Source organism: Lampetra planeri, chromosome 12 (genome assembly GCF_965212315.1).
Source record: "Lampetra planeri chromosome 12, kcLamPlan1.2.h2, whole genome shotgun sequence".
NCBI classification, from domain to species: Eukaryota; Metazoa; Chordata; class Hyperoartia; order Petromyzontiformes; family Petromyzontidae; genus Lampetra; species Lampetra planeri.
In genome coordinates this window covers 13,285,311-13,313,196 of record NC_136118.1, presented here as the reverse complement: position 1 = coordinate 13,313,196, position 27,886 = coordinate 13,285,311, and the positions used below count along the sequence as shown (strand labels likewise).

The following is a 27,886-nucleotide window of genomic DNA, read 5'->3' as shown; positions in this document are numbered from 1 at the left end:
AAAATAACTACGTGATATGTACATGAAACCCAGAACTCACGGGAACACATCTTGCTGTGAATCTTCCAAAGGAACCATATGTGCAACATAATGATCCTAAGATTTTGCCACTCCGCTTCGAGACGCGCACCAACTGCTTGATACGATGCCCACTTGTTCTTCCGTGGCCTCGGAGTGCTGCTTCCATTAGTTGATGCCCAATTCTGTCAGTTTTAGCAGCGTGGATCATTGCACTGCAGTCAAAGAAGTTGCATTGAAATCTAAACATTACGTTATTTCTATTTTCATAAAGGTATGTACTCAATAGTAAAGTTGGAACAATAAATAGCTGATATGCAGATAACTTCTACATTCTCATCAGTAACCAAACATTCCAACTTGTATGGCCAGGACCCATATTCTATTTAATTTTGCAGATATATAGTGAATTAAATAGCCAACGTATGGAATGCAATATAATTAGTATAGCACCTAATAAGTCTTAAGCTCAGCAGAAGTAAATAGCAGCAATAGTTTACAGTAATGTTTATGTAGCAGAAAATGTGTTTGTCAAATACATTGCCCATTGTTTTTATTAAATTTCAGATGCTTAATTGCTGTTGCTTTTGGATTCCAATTTGGGTATTTAGCATTTGAAGCCATGTGTAACTAATATGCTCCACCAAACGGACATTTATTTTCGAGTTGGATATATATTCACATTTATCACTGAAAAATTGGCACCCTTTGTTTTACACATTGCAATGAAAGCAGGTTATTTGCATTTACAATTGATCGGTGTCACATTGTATCCAACGTGATATTAATTACTTTTGACTTTTCCTAATCTCATCTGTTTCATGCTGTGTGTGCAGGTGTGTGTGTGTGTTTTAATTGGTAATATCTGGAGGGAATTTGACTTCTCTTTGTGTTTGTTAGGTTGGACCGGCTGTTCATTCTGTTGGATACAGGCACCACGCCAGTCACTAGGAAAGCAGCTGCACAGCAATTAGGGGAAGTTCAAAGGCTTCACCCACATGAGCTTCACAACCTTCTTGCAAAGGTATCTTTACACCTTTTGACTTTTTATCAAAATATGCACATAGTCCGTCTTGTATTTTCACCAATTATAATAAATCTGTTTGTAATTGGCATCAAGATGGTGCAGGTTAAGTGCACCAACATGGGAATTGGCAGCCTCATCCACTCATTCTCAATTTAATTGGGTCAACGTTTGCAATATGAAACCACATTTTTAACAACTTAAAGAAATTAGATGTCTTTGAAAGCACAATCAAAAGATTAATGTGATTCCTACCTAGAAAGCGTCTTAAGGGAATGTGCATGTTGATGCTAAAAAAATGTTTACCACAAGATCTTGATCAGTGTCATCAACCAATGTGTTTGTAAAAAAAATTTGGTCTTCACGAAAGGTTTATTCAGGTGTTTCATGTATCGCATGGCAAAGTATTGAGGAAATGTAATGTTGAAGGTTGGAGAGTAGCTAGTCAGCTAAAAACTTTAACTCCTGTTGGAATGGCAATAATTATTGTGGCTGATGTAAAGTAGACTTATTTTCTAGACTTTCACTTCTAAGGCTTGGTTGCATTTTAAAACCTACTAAATGGAGTGCACACTGGTTTAAAAAAAAATGTTTCGTGGTTTACCACTTGTGACTATCAGCAAGAAACAGGTACACGGTGAAACAATTTTTTTGGTTTTTCCTTACAACGGCACATTGAGCATGGTTTCCGTAAGTCTACTTGGATTAAAATGTGAGATGGGGTGATTCGGCCTAGACACACACCCTTGGTTAGCTCAGATAGGTATGCCCCATTGCCATGGTGAAACCGGATTTGCTGACACCTTAATGTACAATGTCAGTTTAGAGGTACTGCTTATCCGTAATTCCATTCCACATGGTTTAAATGTTGGATTCGTGGTTGTGGTCTGGTCATATTTTTGGCCCTGTTTTGGAAACAACAAGCACGCGTGCGTTCTAGGCCAGGTTAATACATTTTTTGTTCAGTGCTGCATGAAGGCCTCTGCACATCACAGCAATAGTGGGGATTATTTGACCATACTTTACTATTCTGTTTCGTTTGATGGTTTGTGATTGGGGAAAGTCTAGGACTGGTTGAAATATATTTTTCCACTTTTGTTAGCTGTCTGTAGGAGTAAAATTTGGGTCGGCCAAAGTCATTGCGGTGTGCTTGTACCACTGCGCCACTGTTCCACTAGGTCGGATTGAAGCACCTGTAATCAAAATGCATCGTCAATGGTTTGTGCAGTGTATACAGCCAATACCAGGGGTTGGGCACCCTGCGGCTCCGAAGCCACATGCGGCTCTTTTACGGATTTCATTGTGACGTTATTTATGAGGTACAGTCTCATAGTTGCGTGCATTGTGGCTCTTGAAATATATTTCTTTTGTATCAATTCGAGAAACATTGCTGCTCTTTTTATTTTGGTTGCTGACCCCTGACCATGGCTGTCGGGTTCTCCGTGGAAGACTGGGTCGGCAATCTGTGGCGTTATGTATTAAGGACCGTCTCATATTCACATGCATTGTGGTTCTTGAGATATTAATTTTTTTACCGAATTCGACAGACATGGCTCCTCTTGGTATTTTGGTTGCAGACCCCCAGCCTACACCATCATAGGCTCTTGTAATCCAGGTTTTAGTGAAGCTGAGCTATTTCTAGGGAGCAGAACATGATCTAAGTAGTTATATGGGTTGTAAACTGCATGTTTTCTACTCGAGTCTACATTGTTTTACTTAATTTTGCAGGACACATCCAGTAATTGTCTACGGACACTTACCTCCATACCAGCTTGTAGAAAGTCCTACTATATTCTACCATTAATGGGACAATTGTTTGTACTTTCATTGGCTTGTATAAGGTTATCCACCATTAAAGGCTCATACCATATCACTTTAAATAGAATAAGATTATATCGTATTTTATTTTCCCCATGTGTCACGGGCTATGCTCTTGACCCACATTTAGCAACTCATGAGTTCTAATTCTGTTAGCCATCATCACCCATAGGGTAAATAAATAGAAATCAAAGACCACTTCATTTAACTTGTAGGAATCACTGGCAAAGGACCATCCGTAGTAATGCGCAATGCCCTCTCATTTGAGCATGAAGGTTTTTTTTCAACGTTTTACTGCTTTTGAGCATATTTCTCAAGTCTTTGCATTCACTGAGGCTATTGATTCTACTTGCTTGTCGATATGTCCTAAATATATATCATTACAATGTAATAGAAGTACCAGTGCAACCATCACCTAAGCTGATGAGCGCTTTGCTTTGTTGCAGTAATACTGCTTGCTTTGACATTAATGAATGGATTATTGCTGGGCTGGCCTCATCAAACTGGCAGGCTGCAATGGTTGTCATGTGGTTTGCACTTTGTTTATATGCTGTAATTCTATACCGTGTTCATAGATTTAATAAATGACATCTCACTTGAAATATGCATACTGTATTTGGGTTCCGTGTTGCTCGTAAAGAATATGGAAGTGCCTTTTACTTCCCAATAATATTCACTATCATAGAATGTAGTTTGCATGTTCCTCTATTCAGTGGTGCATGCTTATAATCGTTCACTGTGGAGTCAAGGATTGGAGCATTCCATAGATGTTTGTAAGGTTACCACAACATTACGGTGCAGCAAGTGGCTTGTGAAATTGTCCATGTGGAACTTTTCTCCAGGTAATGAGTATTTCCCACAGGCGAAGAGTCATTCATGAAATTTTTCAAATGTCCAAATGCAGGACCAGCCAGCATTACGTATTGAGGCTCAGTGGCTCATGCATGGTCGTAATAGTCTAACTTTATATAGCGGGTGCTTTTTTCCGATCCAAAATTCTGTGTTTATCTCCAAAAAGGAAAACCTTATCCATGTGGACACCTGTGGATGAATGCAAGAGGAATTTGCCATGTCTTCCGGTTGATTTTTTTAAATCTGTGAAATGCTCGTGGATAATGGGAGGTTTGTGTGTTTCTGGGAAAACACTGTCAAATGACTCGCAGCCACGGATTAAGGGAGCAATTCACCTCTCGACTGCTTATGAATACCCACTGATAAGAAACATGAGGTAGATGTCGTCTCTGGTTGTTGTGTCACTTCTCACTACTGTGAGGCATAATGATATTAAGGCGATTCACCTTACCTATTTCTAGTTAACTCTACATGTCCGTGGATAACCACTTTATTACACAAATCTAGAAAACACCATTGCTATCCATTTCTCTTTATATGCAAAAAAAAGGTCCAGAAAGTCATGTAGATATAATTTTGAATGAAGTGATTTAAAAGAAGTGAAACTTCATTTGTAAATGATCCGAAGGTCAACTCTTGTCTTTAGCGCATTGGGTATTTTACAACACATTCCTGCCGAGGGAGCTGGTAGAAACGTTGGGTTGCTCTGTCAATGGCCAGGGTCAACGGCGGCGTGGTGTATTCCGCAAATATGCCCGACTGTGAGGGTGGGCACAAGCTGGTGTGAGAAGGTTAAACGTTGAGTTTTATAAGGGCACCACGGGGTGACCAGCTCCACCCAGCCCCACCCTCCCCACCCAGCCCCTCCCTCCCCACCTAGCCCCTTCTTGCACGACGGACAGACACAATAATCCCCTGTGGGCTGGTGTAACCAGGAGGTTCCTACCAGTATCATTATTCCTAATGACACGAGTTGTCCAGACGTGTTTCACATTGCTCTTGGTGCCCTTCCTGCATCTCTACCTCATATCATCTATGTCTTTTGTGCATCCATAGATATACGTGGAGGTTATGGCTTTGGTGCTGGTGTGTATTCCTCGTCTTAGAAAGTCATCTGTTGTTAAATCTCGAAAAATTATACCTTAATGTCACGTGCTGACATTTATACATGGGTTTCTGAACTATCTCGTGCCGTTTGGTGTCTTTATGTCAGTGGTTTTTTTAAGCACATACACCCACCAATTATTTTAATATATTACTTCATAACATCATTGCACCTCCTATTATTATTAGTCAGAATTAGGCTACAAGATTAGTCTATGATTTAAAAGTGTGATTTTGTAAACTTTTTTTTTGCTTTCACAGCTTCCGCTATGCAAGAATCTGGGTGTTTTTAGAATTAGGTCACTGTTTAATTGCCAATATGCCGATTGTTTTACTTTATCTGGGCCACATGAAGTTAATGGGATTCCTCTAGTTTTTATTTGTCAATTGCTGTGGTCCTAAAACTAAATTTAGTGCTCCACTTCAAAATATACGTTTTCTTAAATATGTCCTGTTTTATATAAGAGTTGGAGGTCTTTTACATTGGGCATATATTTTTAACAATGCATTTCACATCTTACAAGTGAGTTGGACGTTATGGAACATCCATTTTAAGTATTGCCTGCAAACCAGATTTAAGTGACGTTCATCAATGTTGTGATATTTCTTTGGTACGATTTTAGTTTTATTTATAGAACATCATCTGACTGGTCGTAATGACCCAGTTTGTGCACAATGTAGCACGCATTTTTTTTCCACCTGCAAAAATATAAAGGGGGTCTTTGTATAAAGTGTTTACTTTGTATTGGCTCCGTTAGTCTGAAATGAGAACACTCAGCTGCTGCCATTCACCAAGTGTGCGCACCACAGAGCTCGTAGGCAGATTTATAACCAAGAGTGACCTGTATCCACGAGCACAGGACATTCACAGAAACCGCAGTGTGACACATTATGGGTTCGCCGATAAAAAAAAACTCAAGTGCCCTATAATTACTGAAAAAAATATTTTCCAAATGCACAGTAAACTATCAATGTGTTCTATGAGTGCAATATACAATACTAGCTTCACTACCCGGCTTCGCCCGAGACTTGGATTCTTGTCTTGGATTAATACACTTCTACGATGAGGGTTGGGGGGGATGCGTGATGTCAGCAGGCACACTGTGACGCTGCCGTATGCAGGTGACATCACAGATGTGACGTCACCGCTCACTTGCCGTGCAAAATATATCCATTATTGCGCCCCCCCAAAATACAAAAGTATATTCTTATACTGTTTGCATTGTGTACAGTCTGGAAGCTACCCACATGCCAAATTTCAAGTTTGTTGCATGTTGGGAAGTATGCTAAACAATTCCAACAGACACACATTCACAAATTTCCAATTTATATATCGATGTATACCACTTTGCTGAAAGCATTTGATAACCCTTTCATTTTTCTGAATGTAAATCCTCACGTAGTTTTCTAGGCCCGCCAGCAGGTCGTGTAGCCTTACCCATCGTTGACAAAAGACATCGATTTACTCAGTTATTTTGATATTCTGGAAAGTTATTTTATTTTATTGACCACATTTCATCTTTGTAAGATTTGAAGCATGAGATTTTGTTATTTACACGATGCTTTCAGATAAATCCTCTTGACCCTTCCGTTGACATTTATAATTGGGTGCATGGCCTTGTTGGGAGCAGTTCTACTGCAAGAATTAACTCTTTATCTTCTCAAACGAGTCGACACATGTACACAACACTGCCTCAAAATACAATGAAGAAACGGCCCATGTGTTGTGGGCACGGGCCATTGGCTTAGATGTCGCCGATGTGTGTGTGTGTTTGTGTATATATTTTTGAGGCTTTGTTTTCAACGAGTTGTCTGTTGATTGTGCTTTTGCACCACTGCCCACACAGCATTGGAAGATTTTTTTTAAAATAGATATTTTCTCAATGTAAATGCAGCTTGTGCATACTTCAACTTCAGGTATGATTTGTGTCATGTTGACTGAATGTTGAAATGTACTGACTTCTGAAAGCATATACGTGACAAAGTGTTGCAGAAATTGTTTGAAATTGTACCATGTGTAGTGACACAGCGCTGACTGTTGTACAGCAGCTGCAACTATAGGTAGACACTTAGCACACACGCCGTTGAGCATATAAATGGGTGTGCCGGCAGGGCAGAGGAACTTGGGCAAGGGTCACGGTAGACCTCTTGAGGAGGCCCCTCGAACCCTCTGGTGGGTTCGAGAAGGGAGGCACGGCCTGGGCGGAGCCAAGCCGCGCCAAGGGGAATATAAGCAGCGGAGAGCAGAGGTCCGGGCAGCCGGTTCTGGGAGTGGACTTGTCTCGTCGCTGCCTTCGTTGCTGCCGCCTTCGCCCGATCAATGTACGGCCGGACAGAAGTTGGCTGTCTCGGGCGACGCCGTCAGTGCGACGAGGACAGGGTCGTACGGCAGCGTGGTGGTGGGAGAGAAAGGGGGCCGGAGATGGTGGCGTGAACACGAGAGATAATAAGTATAACCCGTAAAAACAAAGTTTTTCACTATAAATCCTTTATATGCGTGGCGGCTAGAGTCATCTCGTCCTCTGGCTTGAGATGGCTGCCACCTATGGGTCAGATGATTGCATTGCACCATTAAGCAATTGGTAATTAAATATAATATTTTTGTCCTAAAAAGTGTAAAATTTTGGAAAAAAATTTTCACGAACATTAATTGTCACGCACAACGAGTCTGTGTGGAAAATGTCAGCTCGATTGGATCACGGGAAGTGGGTTAAAAAACGACCGAAAGATTTGCACGGTCCTAAGCAAGCAAGTGAACTTAATATGAAGGATTTAATAAAAGAGAGAAGGACGGTGCCACCTGAGACTACCTCTCACTCCAACTGAGTGTGTGTGTGTGCTGAATGCCACCCGCGCGCACCCGCGCGCACCCGCGCGCACCCGCGCGCACACACGCGCACACACGCGCACACACGCGCACACACGCGCACACACCCGCACACACCCGCACACACTCACACACACAAACCTCGGGGAGAAGGAAGAAGAGACCTATAACACTACACATGTATGATCACGGGAGATATATATTAAAGACTGAAAGTTTCTGGTGAAGACACATTTCTGTTCTGCGTTGATATCCTCGTCGCTGTTTAACTGCACTGCACTGTTTTAAACACATGCTTTAAGTAAGAGGCTGAGGTTTTGCCCATATTTGGATTTGAGTGATGTCTGCAAGAGTGTACTTGGTACCATCTGCAAGGGAGATTAGACCTGCTCTGTGGAGTGTAAATCTGTTTGAGAGTGGCAGGCATTGTTTAATTTTACAAGCACATGGGACAAAAACACATGCCATTCCCCACACATGCATGTGTTTGCAGTGAAATTGATAATTCGGGCTCAAATGGAGACTTTTTGTCCAGGCATATGGCATACTTCCTTGCATTTGTGACGTTGGCAGAATGAATGAAGGGATGTGCATGTTGGATGATTTTCACTTATTGGGAGGTGGTCAAATGTAACATGCCACGATCCAAGTGAGTTGTGTATAGTCATCTCATTGAAAGTGTTGACAGGCACCTGAAGTCGTGGTGTGGTTTTATAATTTGGATATAGATGTTTAAGTTGTGTGTATCTATATATATGGGATCCTTATACCAGGAAGGGTAAAGCATTTTGCATTGTGCTCATTATTATGCCATAAGCAATAAGAGACGTGAATTTGCATTTTTTTTCTTTATTTAATGCAATGATACAACAGTGTCGAAAGCGTCACGGAAACCAGAATTAATGTTTTTCATGTCTGGCCATGTTTTGGAGATATACTTTTGATGTGGATAGGAAAATGGAGTATACTGTGACAGTATTATGCATAAGTTAATAACAGTACTTGTATATTCTCACAGATATGCCAAACTACTTTCTATTTTTTACTAACTGGTCTCTAGCCTTACAGGGCTGAGTGCAGACGATGGTGCTATACCAACCACCAACCCCCAAATTCGTTCTTATTTATCGAACGAATTTATATAATGCAATAGTGGAGTCCAGTTCACAAAAGTTTGGGCGCTTTGCCAGAGTGGAACTGCAAATGCTCGTGCCAACCACATCCCCACACGTGCAGGACAGTATACATGCCCTGTTGCTCCATGGGTTGGTTGCTGACGCTCAGCTTGAGCACTGTCCCATTTGGTTTCCACAGCTGCCCTTTTGCTCTTTTACACTGCTTGCTTATTGGATGAGATATTCGTCATTGAATTTTATACTTGTATGGTCGAAAAATGTATGTTTTCTAGTCCACGTGGTGCTGCGGTTATAGCACTTCACTCTTAATCAAAGAAGGGGGTGAGTTCAAACCCTAGCCGGTGGTTTGCGCAGCCCATCCTGCTAGTCTGATAAAATAGATACTGCATTGGGAAAGTTGACTGGTAATTGTAGGGATCGACTGGCTTCGGTTATTGGATCGTGGAATTTCCATAATTTGCTTTGGACTAGCATTGAAGATAATTGCTGCTCATTTGATCAGGGCGACGTTTCATTTACTGAATACAATTTGCGATATTTCGTTAGTCAGCACTAACCGCAGGAACGTGCCGGATAATAAAATGTAAGCATACACACAAACAAATATGGGGAAAAAATTGTATCTGAACTTTTAGATTTAAAACAGCAATGTTTACAGCAATTGTTGATGCTGATGGAACTGATATCTAATCTCTGGCCAGGTTACTGCTTAAAATGGTTGTCACTTGGCTGCCTTCACTCCTGCAAGAAGAAACCCATTTCCACTTGTCTGGTTTGAGATCGCAGGATGGGCTAGTCATGCGTTGTGGCACACACTCCATGTATTATTGCATTGCTCGCGTGTTGCTGCAGGTGATAACTTACTTGAGGAGCCCCAACTGGGACACGCGCATCGCTGCGGGCCAGGCGGTGGAGGCGATCGCCAGAAATGTGCCGGAGTGGAATCCCCTTCCGAAGTCCAAGTTGGGTAAGGAAAATGAGGGTGCTGTCGCATTGACCCAGATGACCTACGCATACCATCTCTACGGACTCATTTCTATGAACACTCAGAATCTGGTTTTGCTTGTCTTGGAAACAACCTGGAGGCCCAGTCCAGCACACGGGCTCCCAATCCCCACTCCTGTTCTGCAAATAGTGCTGCAAGGGTTTACCCTCTGCTCAATCCATACACCCCTGGAGGGTTCTGCAAAGCTTTTTCAGTAGGCGGTGATGGTTACTACGTTTATTCCAAATTAATAATTTGCATGCTTTCTTTTATTGTACATCAAAATGTGCCTCAAGTTGGTTTTATTGGAATAAGCTGCCAGGCTACATTCAGAACCATTCATTTGGTGCTGGATGACGTTCAGAGTGGCCAATAAGAGGTTTAAGGAATGCGCATGGCTGTGTCCTGGGCTTTTCCAACATGTGCAATAATTTAGCACCAATTGGCTCAAATGTAATAATCCATGTCGGCATTGGAGTGATGTACGAGGCAATGAGCGTATCTCATTGATAGTTTTTTTTTGCGTTGAACTAGTTACTGTTGGTTCCACCAAAGCTCAATGAAGCACAGTCCAGGGGTGGCTTACTAGATAAGGTGTCTTTAAAATCATTCTGCTGCTCAGTAGAGTAAGAAACCATACGTGGGGTTGTAATTCTGCTGCCTCTCTTTTGATTCAAAGTGGGGCATTGGGCCTGAGATTCCTGTCTGATCCTGGTGTCTGAGAGCGTGGGTGTATGTTAGACAAAATGTCATAATTAGTTGAACAAAGTATTTGTCTTAATGCCAGAACATGTCTGTTGATAAAGTGTTGTGAAAATGCACCAAAGCTTTGGTGAACATTCTCCGATTGTGTACAAAGTTATAATTGGCATGGCGATTGTCTCATCATGCTGCTGATGAGACGTAATCTTCGTGCTGTGTGCGCCTTGTGCATTTGTAGAGGGGGAGCAGGGGCGGCAGAGCCCCGACAGCCAGGATGACGACCGACTGGCGTTCCGCAGGTTCGACATCGCACGGTTGCTCAAGCACGGCGCATCCCTGCTCGGCTCCACAGGGGCAGAGTTTGACGTTCAAGACGACAAATCTGGTAATGAGACACACATTCGGCCATTTGGCATAGGCCCGGTAAAGAAATCCATTTTCGTTTGTGGCATCATAAGCCAAGTGGTCGATCCACTACTAGATGAAGGCCTCCCAACACCACAGCTGTCCATCACAGTCCAGTACTGCGATCATCATTCTTGACATTAACTGTTTTTTTAGCTTTATTTTGTGTGGTGGTTCCACTCTTAGATACGTTCTCTTCTTTTGCGATGTGTCCTGCATTTGTCCATTTACTTTTCTTAATTTGTAAATAACATAGCTCTGATTTGTGTTTGTTCCTGGATCATTGTTTCTTTTTCTATCTCGGTGTCATTCCAATAATGTATCTCTGCATGCTTCTCTGTGCACTTTTTTTTGCTTCCAAATTATTTTCTGATTATTCTTTCGGTGTCATGAGATGAAGAATTTTTGGTTTTTTAAAGTCGGTGAGCGGTGTAACATCATCTTCCCAGAAAAAAGCCCTCGGAGAAATTTTCAGAACTCTGATCATAACTTCTAATGAAGTGGTTTCAGTAGGTGTCTGTTAACACCGTGGGCATTCCTCTTCAAAGAGCATCGCATATCAAGAAGACCACAATACTTTTTCATTCATGTGGAAAAGCACATGTAATGTCATGCTTTTAATGTGTAGTCTTTGGTGACTGGGCTTGAGCCCATGTTGACCCATGATACTGTCTAATACAGTTAATCATGGGTAGCCAAAACATGGATTCAAATTCAAACCCAGAATCTTGCCATTGCTGGCTCGGTCCGCTGAAACATTATTAGCTCCGTGAGCCACGTGGCACACATGTCAAGGACTTTGCAGAGGTTATATGAGCTTCACCCTGGTGAGCTGAGAAAGCAAAAATGTCGTCTTGTGCAAATAAACAACCATTTGCGATTGGTGTAAATTCCGCATTCTCATGACGGGGTCATTATCTCCATGGAATCAAGAATATTGCCGTTCCACAATGTACTAACTCCATTTTGTTGGCTCCAGAAGGTTGCCAAGTGCATATTCCTGACTGGGATTGGAACCCTACAATCGTCAAATTGTGATTTTTTTTTTTTTACATTCGAAGCATGAGACCAGATTGTAAAGAATTTAGGGCCTTGTGCTTGCCTTACCATGTTATATTGAGCATGTGCAAAGTGTAGTGAAATCATCCTATAAATTGCAAATACATTGAGGAATTGCTGGTTGTATACACTACTAGAAGGCCTCCAAACACCACATCTGTCCCATCACGGTTCAGTACTGCTATCATCATTACTCACACCTACAACTGGCTCTGGAAGAAACCGTTGCTTTGTGTGTTTGAGTGTTCAGAGAATGTATTGTGCTTATAATTGCCTCTCTTTGAATTCACCAACATTCATTCCGGTCATGAAAATGGAATAAGGTATATTCATACATTGGCTTACAATTTGCTCCAGATCTATTTTAATTTACCTGATATTTGACCTCTCCTATTTATGGAATACTCACACACACTCTCACACATGAGTAGCAACAGCCTGACGTTTGGTGAATTCATGTACACTCGGCTGAGGCTTCGGGCAAAATGCCGCCCAGTGGCGATGCAAATATCGAATGTTGTGTGCCGTGGAAGCTCGTTATGAAATAAACCGGTCGATTTTCCCTTGGGTGGGAGACTATTGAGGTAGAATTTCTTTTTTTTAGGATTACTGTGCAATTATTTGCCCTTTAAGTGCAAAATGTCCATGTGCAGTCACACTTTTGTTAATTCATAATTGAGGGCTTTAAATGTCCAATGGGGCCCATTGTTAGTGATCCCTCATGCTTGGTGACCTAACTGTAGACGGACTGCTTTGAGGTGTCGTGCCACAAGGTGTTTGTCACCTTTGGGGGAGAAAAAAAATCCATTTTGTGAGGAGAAAACATTTTAAAGGTGGTGTTTTCAATTGCGTTCAATAATGGTATTGTCATTGTGACTGTTAGAAATTCTGTGTGGAATTTTATTTTATTTTTAAAGGCCAGCAGTTTCTGCCAAATGCTTCTGCTTGACACCTCTGCTATTTGTGGAGTGCGTGGGGTGTCTTCACAATGTGTTCATATAACCTGTTCTTTGTGCAACAATTATCATTTGCCAGATACATTTCGAGTGTTATAAGAAATTCGTATAATTATTTTGTAATCTTTGAGCTATGTGCTTTGCAAATTGATGGTAGAGTGTAGTGTTTAATTTCTTTGATGTAGTAATAACCTGTAATATTGCTTAATTGTGTTGTTCATTCAGATAAATAGTTTTATGTAGCCATGCAGCCATGCTCATGCAAATAAATATCGGTTTAAGTTAAAATGCTGTTTTTCAAAATTTGACGTTCAGTTTAGTAATTCCTTGTTTAACACGGTACATGCGTTGCTGAAAAGTGCCTCGTTAGGCAAGCATGTGTAAAGCGAGGAATTGCTGTATTGAATCACGTTTGCACTGTGAACTCAGCCTGCAGTCATCCAATGGTGCGACCTAAAAGCTGAGATGAGAGAAAACTGTATCACTGCACCGCTCTGGCACAAAGCTCAAAGTAGTTCATCATGAACCACTCAGAAACTGCGTTGATAGCGGTCTGCGTTGTGCAGTAAAAGTGTTTCCAAAGATTCTAGATTTGAAGCTTTCGTGACTGCAAGGATTCATATTATTAGGTTGTTTCGGTAAAGTCACGTAGGTAAAAACATTAAAATTAATAAAAGTAAAATAAAATAAAAACCACGACGTTTCGGAGGCAACACAAGCTTCCGTCTTCAGGTGGAACCGTCACAGCCACGACAGCTGTATCAAGTAAACTTTACTCCGAAACGTCGTGATTTTTATTTTATTTTACTTTTATTAATTTTAATGTTTTTACCTACGTGACTTTACCGAAAAAACCTAAGAATATGTTTCCAAAGAGTAGAATTGTGTTATGGCGAAAACACGTTGTGTGAAAAACGTGTTTTTTAAACGAGGACTTGCCCGTACAGCTATATTGAGCAGCATACAACTCGCTTCTCATGAAGCCATATCTCGCGGACACATTAAATTATTAAGCTTAAATTACTGAACGCTGTAGAGAGTGGTGCAGCCATAATTTATTGATGGTTGTTTCATTGTGGTATTGTATGGAGTGAAGTGTTCATTCTGTATCACAAGGCAAGGCTTAAGAGGTGGGTTACATAGGACCACTGCCAACATTGCACTGCTCTATACTTTTAGCTCTAGGTGAGTGGTTGTCAACGTGGTTTTGACTAAACCCTTTGAGCCACTTAAACCATTACTGAGCTTATGAAGAATTACTGTTTTAAAAATCATAATTACATATTCAATGCAACACATTTGTAACTGTTTCTGGTTGACTCAGCAGTCATGTGTAGGGGTGGTGTGCAGATTTGACGCACATCCACCTTACCTACTTGAACCCCACGGGGCTGTGTTGTTTGGAGACCTAAACAATTATACAAGCAGTCGGGGAACCCCAAAGTGACCCCAAATGGGTAATTAGATCCCAATTGATAAGAGCAGTGCAATGATTTAGACCGCCTACAAGGTACGAATGGGTAACTCGATAAACATGTGGTGTCTCGCACGGTAAAGGTCAATGCTTGGCTGTGGTAGCTACACTATGCCAGAATCTTACGATGTGCTTCCACATGCTCTGGTCTCACTGGCTGGGGGTCGGACCGTGCGCCCCTGTTCAGATGTGGACCCCAAGGAGCGAATTGCACGGCAGAGGAAGCTGCTGCAGAAAAAGCTTGGCCTGGACGTGGGCTCGGCGCTGGGCATGAACACGCACGAGCTGTTTGACGACGATGACCTCAACGCCTCCTCGTCCAGCGCCAACCACACCAAGCCCCAAGTACGCAGCTTAAGGGCACGTGCCATCCCTGGAAAAAAATATTAGTCGTTTGGCAATAAATTGTTGTTGATTATTGTTGGCAAGAATTTTTTACATGTAGCTTGTTTGTGCCTTTTCTCGTACGAAGGGTTCAAGTTGTTAAATTGCAGTCATGGAATAATGAATATTGCTCTGGGAGGGAAGGTGCAGGTGTCATCTGCTTTCTGCCCGGGCTCGATCGGAGGCAGCCTAGTTTTGTCATGTAAGCGTTATTGCCGTTTGAAACTCGCAGCCCTTCAATGCCGTGGAGATCATGGAGTCTGAGTTTGCGCACGGCATGAGCAATCGGCAGAAGAACAAGGCTAAGCGCATGGCCAAGCTGCATGCCAAGCAAAGGTCGAGAGAAAACACGGACGTCGCCACGACCAGGTGAGACGGCTCGCCCAACAACGTTAGCTCCTCTGCCTCGTGCAGCTGTAGGAGGAAAAAAAGTCTCGCTGATTGACAGCTCTGCGTACCCCATTGATTCTCAGGGGAGTGCGGACGTGTTAGTGGTGGGAAGAGAATGCGGTTGATGCTTTTGCTTATGGGCTTTTATCATCAGGCGATTGTCTGAAGCAGATGGTCTTAAACTTTATATTTTGGGGTTTTTTAAGTAGTTTTTTATCTCTTTTAGTTTGACTGTTACTGTGTTTAATCGTACATGTTTATTTCCAAAGTTGGATTATGCTTGTGCTTTTTGCTATGCGGGTGTGCGCAAATCAAGCAGTTGGAATCTCTGCCCATGCTTTGCTTTTAATGAGGAAATTCTCTCTGTGCAGTGACACTGTTGATGGAGAGCCAGATGAGAAGAAGCGAAAAGTGGCGGTGGAGGTACCCATTGTTGAGGACAAAGTCCTGCTGGAAACCCTACCCGAAAACAGCTGTCTCTTTGAAGAGGTACCATGACAACCCCGTAGTGGCCATAAAGAGACATTATAAACTCTCTCTGCCACAGGCAGGATCTTGATGGATCGCAACAGTGATGTCATTCGTATTGCATGCGATGGGGTGTGAAAAATATCTCTGAACTCGCTCCGGAATTTGTATTTTCATTTAGAAGCTTTAGAGGCTGTCCAAACAACATTTATCTCGTAGTAGCCATTAGGGGAAGGACATTGAGGCTCAACAGCAGTCTTTATTGTTTATACTTGTTTATAGAGCGTTATGGGATGCTGTTAACATGAAGGACGCTATATAAAATGAAAGTAGCATTATTATAATGATGGCTGCTGATCAAGGACGAATGTAGAACCAAGTCTGAGAGCTCTGCTGATCTTTGGGTTCCATAAATGTATCGCAACAAGGACAGGCAGAGCTGTCATGGAGAAATATTAACTCTGGCTTGTGTCTTTGACTGTGAAAGGCCGATCTTGGCAGCATGTACATGTTGATTTCATGATAGGAAATAAAAATACTCTTGTTTTATGCAAATGAATGGGGCATGTAATGTTAGCCAGGGATGAGCAGCGGCAGGTAATTGTTTAAGTACAGTGACTTGTATTCGCTTTGCAAACAGAGAACACGGGATTTTGGTGATGTCATGTTTTTACTTGAGACTCTTGGCTTTTGAAATATTCATGATTGCAAACACTTGCCCCCATTGGCAATGTGCCTCTGCCACAGAGCCCTGCTATATTTCGTAATGGATAGACCTCACCACAACAATGCGGCAGTTTAAAGCCATTCTTCGTGAGCCATGCTTTTTGTTTGCCAGATGCTGGTTACTCAACCACTTTTCTAAGTGCATTCTCCATGCTCCTGAAACATTCCAGTCACTGTGATTGTCCAATTCTTATCATTATAATGGGATACATCTTTACTCAATTGTAAAACTGATGTCATCGCCAAGTGAAGTGACTTTGCATTATCCATTTTGCATGTGTAGCATTTAATGGCATTCTGTTAATTATTTCCAATATAGCAACTAACTTAAAAACGATAGACCAATTCATTTCCCTCTGTTGGTTTTAGATTACAAACTGGCTTTTGCATATTGAAGACTTGTTCGTTTTCTAATGGTAATTCACTTTCCTCCCTGAACAATAATTAGCATTAATGAATTGGTTAAAACCTGTTAATCTTAATGAATGTAATTTTCAGCTAAGCTGCACTAAATAAATATATTTTTAATGCATGTATAATTAAAATGAAGTGTCTGTGGCAAGGACATGATTTTGTTTTAAAAGCAACAAGCTACGTTGATGTTGCAGTGCCAGTGCACGTGTTGTTGTTGCTGCTGCAGATCTCGGAAGCTGAGGGTTATCGCCCTTTTTCCCTTTGGGGTATTTTTTTGCAGCGGTGACACTCCAGTGTCACGAATCGGAGTTTGGTAAAGGTTATCATAGCAGTGTGCTCATGTGAAGGTTGCAGGTGAAGTTTGGTTGCGGTCAGGACTTGTATATCCAACTCTATAAATTGCTTCACACGTGGTGGGAGACCCCCACGGAGGTTGCAACGTACATGTCGAGGGTTTACTGTCGAATGGCAACCAACGTGTTCAAATTACATTACCAACAACCTTTGCACGTGAACCTGATGATACTGACTTGTGCTCGTTAGCAGCTGGGAACAAGTGTTATCAGAGCTGCTAATGATTTAAACAAATGAAAGGAAGACTAAATAACCTTGGTGGAATTCTTCAAAACGATTGTTTTATTCATTTATATTATTCCTTGGCAACCAAAACTCGGAAGAGACCCTCAGGAATGGTAGTAACGGTGATGTCTGCTCGGGTGCTTCACAGTTTATTGCCTTGCAGAGTATGTATATTGTATAAGACACTCAACGTTTTAGCAGACACAAACACTTGTTGGATAAAGGCATTGACGTTCTTCATTATGCAGGATTAGAAATTAATTTCTGTCTGCACATTATTCTAATTCGATTTTTGTTGGGCGGTAATTGTTTTCATTATTACAAATTCGTTTTATTTTTTCATTAGGATTCATGAATGCTTTAATCGCTTTCAAAATGCATATGTGCATATGTACACCTCATTGGTCGCCAGGACAGTAGTAGTTGTGGCCCCATGGTTAGCTGATTAATTCGACCTTGTTCTTGCCGAGTTTTGTATTTAGGGAGTTTTTATTTCATTTGTTTAACCAAGGCATTGCTTTATACAATGCAATTTTTATTTATACAGCATATAAATATCTAAATATGGTGTGCAGAAACAGTGGGAATATTCTATAGAGAGAGGCAGTTGCTTTTAGGGAGAGGGTTGGAAAAGGGAAGGTCTTGGGTGTGGACTTGGCAGGGAGTTGACAACACAAATGGCTGGGGAATGTGACTCCCAGACCATACGGGCAGCAGGGGAGGATGAGCGTCCTCCCTCTAAACAAAGTTTTGACTGCAGGCTTTGACAGAGAGCCTTGGTTGCTTGAGTGGGGAGAGGGGGCAATAATGATGAAAGGGGAGAGATGGGCAAGGGGAGTCCATAGTGGATCTTCAAGATGTGGAGTCCGATTTTAAAATTGATTTGGGATTGGTTTGCGAGCCAGTGGAGGGATCTCAGCATTTTAGCGATGTGGTTTTAGTGATGGGTGTGGGCAGCATACATCTGTCAGCTTACTCATTATAGCCGTGTGTTTTGGATGTTTTTGTTCATATATATGCAATTTAATTGCAGTTATTTGCTGTTTTACTCATCCACATTGTTACTCCATACATTCGTGTGCTCTGTAACGCAGTAAGCTGCCATTTTTTGTAAAACGAGAGCATTTGATTTTATTAATCTGAATGTGTGGTACAATTCACTTTTATTTGCAGATGAACGAATGGCCATTTGAAAGTTTTTGTGAAGAGCTATGCAATGACCTTTTCAGCCCTTCATGGGAGGTACGTTTATTTTCACTTCTTCGGTTCTGATATTTTGGATGAGCATTTTTAACTTCTCTTCTACAGGCCGTTTAAAATAAAGTCTTCTATCCTTCCCATGTACTTGTAATTTCCACAGCCATCAAAAGATTTCAGCTGTGATTTGCTTAGACCAGGGGTCGGCAACCAAAATAACAAGAAGAGCCATTTCTTTCCAATTCGGTACAAAATTCAGTATTTCAAGAGCCGCAATGCATCTATGTACATATACTGTACATACGTACATATCGTCAAGAAGCAGCCCGTAAAGAGCCGCATGCGGCTCCGGAGCCGTAGGTTGCCGACCCCTGGCTTAGACCATAGCAAAGATCTCAAATGTTCCTGAATTGAACATTGCCAAGTCCTGCACACTAACATTACACTCTCTTGTGTGGCTTGACCTCTCAAGTATAGACCAAGCATTTTATTTCCAACTCGCCGGTAGCTTAGGATTACTCCAGTTGCTCTCGCAAGATAGTTGTGATGTGCTTTTTGTTTACTTTAGCAGAAGTTGAGCTAAACCACAGCTATTATTACATCCTAGCTTCGGCATGCTCAAAGCTCACACTTTGGGTTCAACCACGTACACATCGGTTTTGTAAGAGACTGTCGACTAATGCCGGTATGCATCTTGGAGTGTATTGGTTTGCAAACTGCTCGTTCTGGCTACGATACGGGTAGGGCTGCTCCTTCTAATGTAACCGGCAAGTGTGTACGAGTGTGCGAGTTGCTTTTTTTTGGAAGGTGGGAAGTCCTGTGGTGTGCTTAAGATGATGAATGCGTGGAGCACACCGTTATCGATGAGCACGTGTGCCTACGCCAGGTGCGGCACGGTGCGGCGACGGGCCTCCGCGAGGTATTGAAGGCACACGGGCCAAGCGGGGGGAAACCGGCAGATGCCACGCTGGAGGAGGTGAGCCACTCTCTCTATTGTACGTATGTTGATCGTTCACACCGTACGTAGCCAACCGCGCTAATCGGAGGTGCGGGGGATGGGCATCAAAAATACACACGAACATTTGTTCTAAAAGAATTGAGTTTTCAGTCTCGATTTAAAAGTAGAAGGGCATCTGAACATGCGCGCGATGCGGTGACGGACTTTATCTGATGGCTGGCCAAACGCCGCTGATCTTCATTTGCACCGTGCACGGAATGAAGATGGCAACTGCAGTGTGCTCGATTCTTATTTGAGTGTCAAAGTACATAATGTTAATTGTAATCATATTATTTATTCATCTGAGAAGGCCTAACTCACGAGATATTTTTGTCAAACTTTGAATATTGTTTTAAGAAGTGTTGTACATGTCTGAGGAAACTGGAGTATGCAGAGAAAACACACGTGTATATCACTGAAAGATCTACACGATGAAGGGAAAAAAATAATAAATGTATTATAATAAAAAAAAAACATATTTCATTATTTTTCTCCTACGTGACTTTACCGAAAGATCCAAGAATATGAATTCCTGCAGTCACGAAAGCTTTAAATCGAAATCTACACGATGGTTTTCTATTTTGTTGAATCATGATTTTGTGCCATTCCTACCATTGCTCAGGGGTTAGCCTGCAAGTCTAAAGCTCAAACTGGAATTCTGCTGTGAAAACGGAAGGTGTTATTCTGCTTGTAGCCCCAAATGCTGTATGTCGAATGAGCCTTGGTGTGTGTGTCCACAGATAGAGGAGCAGCATCAGCAGTGGCTGGAGGACCTCTCTATCCGCCTGCTGTGCGTGTTCGCTCTCGACCGCTTCGGAGACTTTGTGTCTGACGAGGTGTGGCCTCCACTCTCTTACATTGCGGCTCCAGACACTGCAGGGAAATCCCTGCTTTGCAAATGGAATCCCTTCTATTTCAGTGCAGTCCCTCGTATCTCTGGAGAAATTCCTCCTACCCATTTGGATTATCTCCTTTCTCAGCACAAGTGATTTGCTTTGACGAGCAGTTATTGAGGCATTGTAGCTTTTGCATTTAGTGCAATGCCAGTCCACTATGCTATTATGTTTCTGGTTAGACTAATTAAATATCTGGCACCTCTTTTATCTGCACATGATAAAATGCAAAGCACTTTAGATTGATAGAGATTGCGAAACACATTTTACAGTATGGAGGCATGAATTGTAGTAGAACTGGAAAATGTTCAACCCCACATATCCTCGGAGGCCACGTCTGTTTATATTGGAATTTGATCAGTAAGATGAAGCCTTACATTGAAATTGCTTTCATGTTCATATGAGTGTGGTGTGACGCTCCTCTGTACTAGCATCCCAAAATCATTGGTGTAAATTCCTCTTCCCACTCGCAGGTGCCATTCTCTTTGAGAGACACCCACTTGTCTTCTTGCAATATGGTGCTCATTGTATTGATCACAGGCAATGGTGTGCTCCGTTGGTTTTTGACCATGATTATGAATTCACAACTCGTCAGTTATAAGTTTGGCATTTTGTCACTATGCCACAGCCGTGTGTAGAATTGTCGATGGCTCATCGTGTCTATTCCCACCCCCTGTAACCATTGCTGCTGCCGTCAGGTGGTGGCGCCCGTGCGGGAGACGTGCGCGCAGACACTGGGCGTGGTGCTGAGGCACATGCGAGCCGAGGGCGTGCTCGGGACCACGCGCGTGCTGCTCCAGCTGCTGGGCCAAGAGCAGTGGGAGGTGCGGCATGGCGGGCTGCTGGGCCTCAAGTACACCCTTGCAGTGCGCCAGGTGACTGCACGCGCACAAAGACAAAGATCCCCCATATAGCCTGAACAGACTGTTGGGGAAAGTGCTGTTGGAGAGCACCTATGAAGGCCAGCACAGCACGAGGGGGTGGCTGGCCAACACATCCCCGGCCGCCTTTGTCTCCACAGTGGCGATACTTACACATCGCAATACAATGATTACCATATTGCAAGAAGACAAGAGTGGTTGCCATTGGAAAGAGGAATGTACACCGATGGTTCTGGGATGCGAGTGCAGAGGAGCTTTACCCCACAACCATTTGAACATGGAAGCACGACATTTAAGGCTTCATCTTGCTGATTGAATTCCAATGTACTCATCTGAGTACGGTGTGAAATGTGTGATTTGTGCACACATGGACTTGTCTCGTAGATCAATGATAATAGAGGAAGATTACAAAGAGTTAGTATCACAAAAAAATAAAAGAAGAAAAATGGCATTTGTTTGCAAGCCAGCTTTTCTCGAGTGCATTTTTTTGGGCAGAAATCGCGGAACTGCCTCCGGCTCGCTTCCTCCTCACCCTCCCCTCTTCACCCTCCCCTCTTCACCCTCCCCTCTCCACCCTCCCCTCTTCACCCTCCCCTCCCACCCTAGGACCTGATCGAGGCGCTGCTGCCGCGCACGCTGCCCGTCGTCATCGAGGGCCTGCAGGACATGGACGACGACGTGCGCGCCGTCGCTGCCGCCGCCCTGGTGCCGGTGGTGGAGAGCCTCGTCCAGCTCCACCCGGAGAAGGTTCGTCTTGCGCACAGCTCTGCGCGCTAGTGGCTTCATCCCGTGCAGGGTGCCACAGTGGCGCGAGGCGTCAACTAGCTCGCCTGGTATACAGGAGGTTGTGGGTTCGATCCTGCCGCCTGTATATTTGGAGTTTGCACGTTTTCCCCGTGGTTGTGTGGATTTTTCTACCGGGTTCTCCGGTTTTCCCCACTTTTAGAAATATGTGTTTAGAGTATTTGGCTGAAAAATTTCTATGCGATTTAGCCACTCCCTTGAGCTATAATTTTAGCTATGTAGCTTGTTGGGCCTTACCTGGTTAAAATAAAATAAGTTTCCTTGTTTTTAGTTTCATAGCTTTCGTATAGAATGCAGTTGCAGAGCGACATCTGGGATCCTTTGACCAAAGAATGGTGCACATCTCACCGAGGCTTCTGTAATTACACTTTATGATGGCAATTAGGATATAATTGGTAGAAGAGGCAGAAAAATAGCAGTGACGTGGCCTTGTGATAACTGGTTCTCCGCTCGTCGGAAAGGCTTACGCTTTGAATCCAGCGGCTGCCCTGTTACTGCGGGTGTGTTAACCATAAAATACACGCCATTTGCTTCACAGTGGATATTAAAAATCCCCTGACATCATTCACAAGAGTAGGCCATTGTATGCTGGCATCATGGTCCAAACAAAAAAAAATACCCTCCATTTGCTCAGCTGGGATTATACATAGCAATCATTTTACCCCCTTCTGAAAAATTGTGGCAGAACCCTCCTGAAACATTTTTGATCCTCCATGAGGCTTTCTTGAGTAAACAAGCATAATAATCGCAATATAAATTTATAAAAACAGTTCATATTAATTATAGTGGTCCATTTTAAATTCTGTCCTGGTGGGCCAGTGCTCTACTCACCGTTGTAAGGTTGCGAGTTCAATTCCTGGTCACGTCTTGATTCAGCCTTTCATCACTTTGCGGTCGTGGTCGTACTGTGTTGTGTAAACTCAATAGTTTTCCATTAGCGATATTGACCTCTGACATGAGAATGGAATTTCCACCACTACAGTAGGGACCCACCAATGGTAATCGAGAGAAATGACAGCAAGTGCCAGTCGCTCCAAGAGACCACAACTATTGTCGTCTTGCACAATGGTACTCTCTTTGTATTGATCACAGGGATTTGTGGGCTACGTTGACTCCTTGCCATGATTTTGAATTCGCAACACTTCCATTGCACATTTGGCACTTTGCCACAGCGCCGCTCAGCCATACATAACATTGTCAAGATCAATGGCTCATCACTTCCATTGCCAGTGATGCGACCACACCCTGCCATCAGGGCAGCTGGGGTGGCACGGTAATAACACTTGTGCTGCACAGCAAAAAAGGGCCTGGGTTTGATTCTTGAGGTGGAATTTGTATGATCTCCCCCTGTTCTGCATGGGTTTCTTCCACTTCTCTGGTTTCCACCCATAAACACAAACACACATGCAATGTAAATGATATTGGCCAAACATTTAATTGCCGAAAAATTTTCTGCAAATTAATCCAGGGGCATTACACACGGCAACATTGCCGCCTACTGCAACGAACTTGACAGGACCCTCCTGAAAAAAAAGAGTTGAGACTCGGTGAGGCTGACCTGGGTAAACAAGTGTAATGTTAATAATAAAAATAAGTACCATCTAGAGCTCTTGAACAATTTTGACCTTTTTTTATTTAAAGCTTTCGTGACTGCAGGGATTCATATTCTTGGTTCTTTCGGTAAAGTCACGTAGAAGGGAAACAATAAAATAATAATAAATAATTATAATAAAATATATAAAACAATAAAATTCTCACGACGTTTCGACTGCAACACAAGCAATCATCATCAGGTGTGTTTTATATATTTTTTATTTTTTCCCTTCCACGTTACTTTACCGAAAGAACCAAGAATATAATTGTGACCTTATTCTTTTTCACACAATTTATGTTTTTTTTGTTCTGTTTTGTAAGATTCTCATTCACATGAGATGCATCATTCACCGGGTCAAGTTGCAGATGGTATGAACGAATAACATGTAGTTGGTGGATGCAAGTGTGGTTTGCATCATACGATTTACTGTAAAAACGTAACCTGCATCTCCTCAGGCCTTGTGTATGTCGCACTATTTGACGTTCAATATCCATCACCGTACAGATGGCAGTCCACTTGCATTGCACACGGTTATTTCACCGCTTGTTTAGCAGGGTCAGTGATGTGGGAATACACTCAGAAAGATTGCTTTGTGCGTCGAGCCAATGCCGAGTGCCTGTACCCGTACCTGGTGCATGATGGAAACCGTCGCTGTACCTGGCAGATCCCAGTGATCATGAACACCCTGTGGGACTCCCTACTGGAGCTCGACGACCTGACAGCCTCCACGAATAGCATCATGACCCTGCTTTCCTCGCTGCTCATCTACCCTGCCGTGCGACTCAACAGGTGTGTGTGTGCAGCAGCGGCTATGGTAATGGTCGACTCGGCCTGAAATGAGTACCTGGTGCGGTGTGTAAACATCGCCACTGGGGAGACAAAGGCGTTCGGGCGTGGTGCTGGCCACCCACCCCCTCGTGTACCGTTCTGGCCTTCATAGGTGCTCGCTAACAGCACTTGCCCTACAGTAAGGCTATACGGGGGATCTATCTTTATGGTAATGGGGAAGAAAGGGGTACTTGGTAAGCACAGGGGATGCGAATTAAATGTAAATTTCAAGATGATAAGGGGTCCTTTACTAACCTGCATTGGCTGTTGTTGCCTCGGATGTTCTGCTGCCCCATATTGACCTGCCTCCTTCATTAACGACAAAGTAATTGCCTTTCCCAACCCATGAGCCAGAGTTAAAAGTTGAAAAATACTTTGCCTTTGTGAACTTTTACAAGTAGCAGGTACCTATTTTATTGTACACTGCTTTATGTGGGTTATGGTAATACATACGTTGATCTTGCAGCATTATGCTGCTGTTATTCGGATGCACTATCAAAATTATATATAATTAGGCATCTGCACTGGAAAACAAAACTTGGGCACGAAGTCCTGAATTTATGAAAATAGCAGCTGTGCAGACCTTAACAGCTCCTCCTGATATACTATCCTGTGCCATAATAAATGATTGGCATGTGAAAGTTATACTGCTTTGTTTATCCAGACATTATTATGTGATCTCACCATTGCAAAAGAAAATAGTGTGATTTTGTATGGTATTCTCGCACATACGCATACATCCTTGTGATCTCAACTCTGCAGGACCTCATGCCTCCTCCCATCTGTTTAACATCTCCTGCATCCATCATTTGCTTATCCAAACTGCTATGGAGTGTCTCACCCAGGCCTGCTTTACATACCACCTCGATTACTGTAATATTTATGGCCTCACTAAATACCTCCCCTTCAATTTGTAACGATCCAAATTGTAGTTTTCAGAATTCTCATGCATATCTATAAATGCAAACACATCACCTCCGTACTTAAGTCTCTCTACTGGCTCCCAACGCAATCCCAGTTCCCCAGTTCCACTTCAAGATCACACTTTCCATCTTCAGGATCCTCCCATGGGCCGGCCCCTGCCTACCTTTCCCTCTCATCTCACTCTACTCCCCTCGCCACACTTCCCGCGCCAGCAACCAAGGCCTTGTATTTAAGGGCGGTTAAGGGATCTGTTTTGTTCTACGCGATGCTTCGCCATCCTTGGAACGCGTCGCTCTTCCTGACGTTTGTGTGCCGCCCCCGTCCCTCCGCGCGTCCACCCCCTCGCCCCTGCGCCGGCTGCGAGCAGCATGCAGCAGTCGTTCACGGTGCTGGTGCCGCGTGTGTGGCCGTTCCTGAGGCACAACAGCAGCTCGGTACGGAAGGCCGCCCTGGAGACGCTGAACACCATCCTCTCCACACAGGACTCCCAGGTGTGAGCCGCAACCACGGGGGCTCGCTTTACCGTTCTCCTGCTATGTGGGGTTGGGGCCCCTTAATAACGAAGCCTTGATGTCTTCGTGGTATTCGGTGTGGGATGATTGGGCATTAGAGTAATATATTAGAGTAATGTAACTAGGTTGCTTGTGTTTTTTAGTGGCAGTATGTCATTTAATAAATGTCATGCCCAGTTTTAACAGAAAAATGTAATGTGTAGTGACGTGGATAAAGGCCCCAAAAAAGCTGTGATTTTAGATGCTGCATGGATTGTTATAACCAGATGAGACGGGGTTTTTTTTAAGACTTAGGTATACAGTGTTGTAGAAATAGTTTTGCTTCTTTCCATAGATATTCAAGTATTGGTGACACTATAAAATAAATAAACGTGTGGGTGGCTACAGGAAAGTTGATAACATAACATACTTATTCATAGACTATCAAACAAATGTGCTTTGAGAAAGGATTGAAAGTTAAGCTAAAATCTCTTAGATAAATTATGTAAAGATAAGCACAGATAAGCATGTTTCATACAAATGTCAGCACCAGCAAAGAAATTGCTTCATGGGATTACACTGAAGTACCACGAGCAGATTATAAACATTGAAAAAGGCGTAAGACGTAATAATATTATTATATTAAAACTTTTTGTGCATTGCTCGGGTATAACTTGTGTATCCTAAATGTTACAGAATACAAAACCCGTACTTTCTATGGGTCATCACAAACTGGACCATCCGAGACTAAAATTTTAGTGCTACCAATTTTCATTATATAGCCAACAAAATAGAATTACCGTAGTAACCTATTCATTTGAAGTGTTATCACACAAATACTTTTTATGGGTGTCGCCTTTTTTATTGGCCATATAAAAATAATTGTTCCTCCTAAAACCTTTGCTACCTCGGATGGAAGCAACAAGCAAAATGATCTGTTTGGTCAATTGGGGTCGATGAATGGTAATTTTTAAATCCTTTATATTAAGTTCACTTGCTTGCTTGCTTGCGCGCTTACGACCGTGCAAATCTTTCGGTCGTTTTTTAACCCACTTCCCGTGATCCAATCGAGCTGACATTTTGCACACAGACTCGTTGTGCGTGACAATTTATTTTCGTGAAAAAAAATGTCCAAAATTTTCCACTTTTTAGGGAATTTTTTTTTTCATATTTCATTTAAAATACCAATGTGATAAAAATGAAACTCTAACTAAAAAAAAACAGAAATGAATAATAAAATAAAACCGATGCCACGCATATAATGGATTTATAGTGAAAAACGTTGTTTTTACGGGTTAATTTTTTTAAACTGTGGTGCGCTGGTGTGTGTTTTACGGTGAGCAGAGCTGCTCGCTGTGGCTGACTCCGATCCTGCAGGACATGATGCGCTTCATCTACCAGGTCGCAATCCTGGAGAGCAGCCAGGACATCTGTTACCTCGTGCAGAAGGTGGGGGCTGCTTGTGTCTAGCACCAACTTCCTTGATGCAGCCACCAGAAATCTGCCTTCACCTGCTTAAATTTTGTCTGTTTGTCATAAGCCTCTGCCCGTACTATATTCTAAATAACGTTTGGCTGGCTGGTTTGTGGGTGACGTCACCTGTGCGCATCTGCGTGTTGACATCACCCGCATCCCACAGCATTGAGCTGATTCGTCCATGGTGAAGTCACACCCCCCCCCCCCCCCGTACTCCACCCTCCATGCCTGATGTAAATCCCACGCATATGTGCAGGCAGTGCTAGTTTTACATTAAAAATATTTTTCTTTCCCCAGTCATGTGGCACTCGTTACATGTTTATATCCTACCAAGTTAGTGGTTGCTTTAGCATATTTCGTAAGGTAAATAAATTGAACTACTTTGTTGGATGTCAACTTGCAGTTCAAATGGTGTGACTGGTCTCTTCCAGAGATAAAAATCGGCTTTTGGCTCAAAGCTGATGTTAGAGATCAGCAGCT

The 27,886-nt window shown here is 42.7% G+C and overlaps 1 protein-coding gene across 1 annotated transcript in view; it reads left to right on the top strand.

Moving 5' to 3' along the window:
* Window positions 1-27,886, top strand: part of BTAF1 (B-TFIID TATA-box binding protein associated factor 1) — a 54,300-nt gene that overhangs the window by 1,993 nt on the left and 24,421 nt on the right. Inside the window, exons 2-15 of the mRNA XM_078599580.1 lie at window positions 919-1,042; window positions 9,632-9,746; window positions 10,705-10,851; window positions 14,548-14,705; window positions 14,977-15,113; window positions 15,506-15,623; window positions 18,495-18,563; window positions 19,405-19,494; window positions 20,256-20,351; window positions 21,107-21,283; window positions 21,896-22,036; window positions 24,352-24,476; window positions 25,807-25,930; window positions 27,275-27,379. Of these exons, the coding sequence (XP_078455706.1) occupies window positions 919-1,042; window positions 9,632-9,746; window positions 10,705-10,851; window positions 14,548-14,705; window positions 14,977-15,113; window positions 15,506-15,623; window positions 18,495-18,563; window positions 19,405-19,494; window positions 20,256-20,351; window positions 21,107-21,283; window positions 21,896-22,036; window positions 24,352-24,476; window positions 25,807-25,930; window positions 27,275-27,379 (1,726 nt within the window). The remainder of the gene's footprint in view (window positions 1-918; window positions 1,043-9,631; window positions 9,747-10,704; window positions 10,852-14,547; window positions 14,706-14,976; window positions 15,114-15,505; window positions 15,624-18,494; window positions 18,564-19,404; window positions 19,495-20,255; window positions 20,352-21,106; window positions 21,284-21,895; window positions 22,037-24,351; window positions 24,477-25,806; window positions 25,931-27,274; window positions 27,380-27,886) is intronic.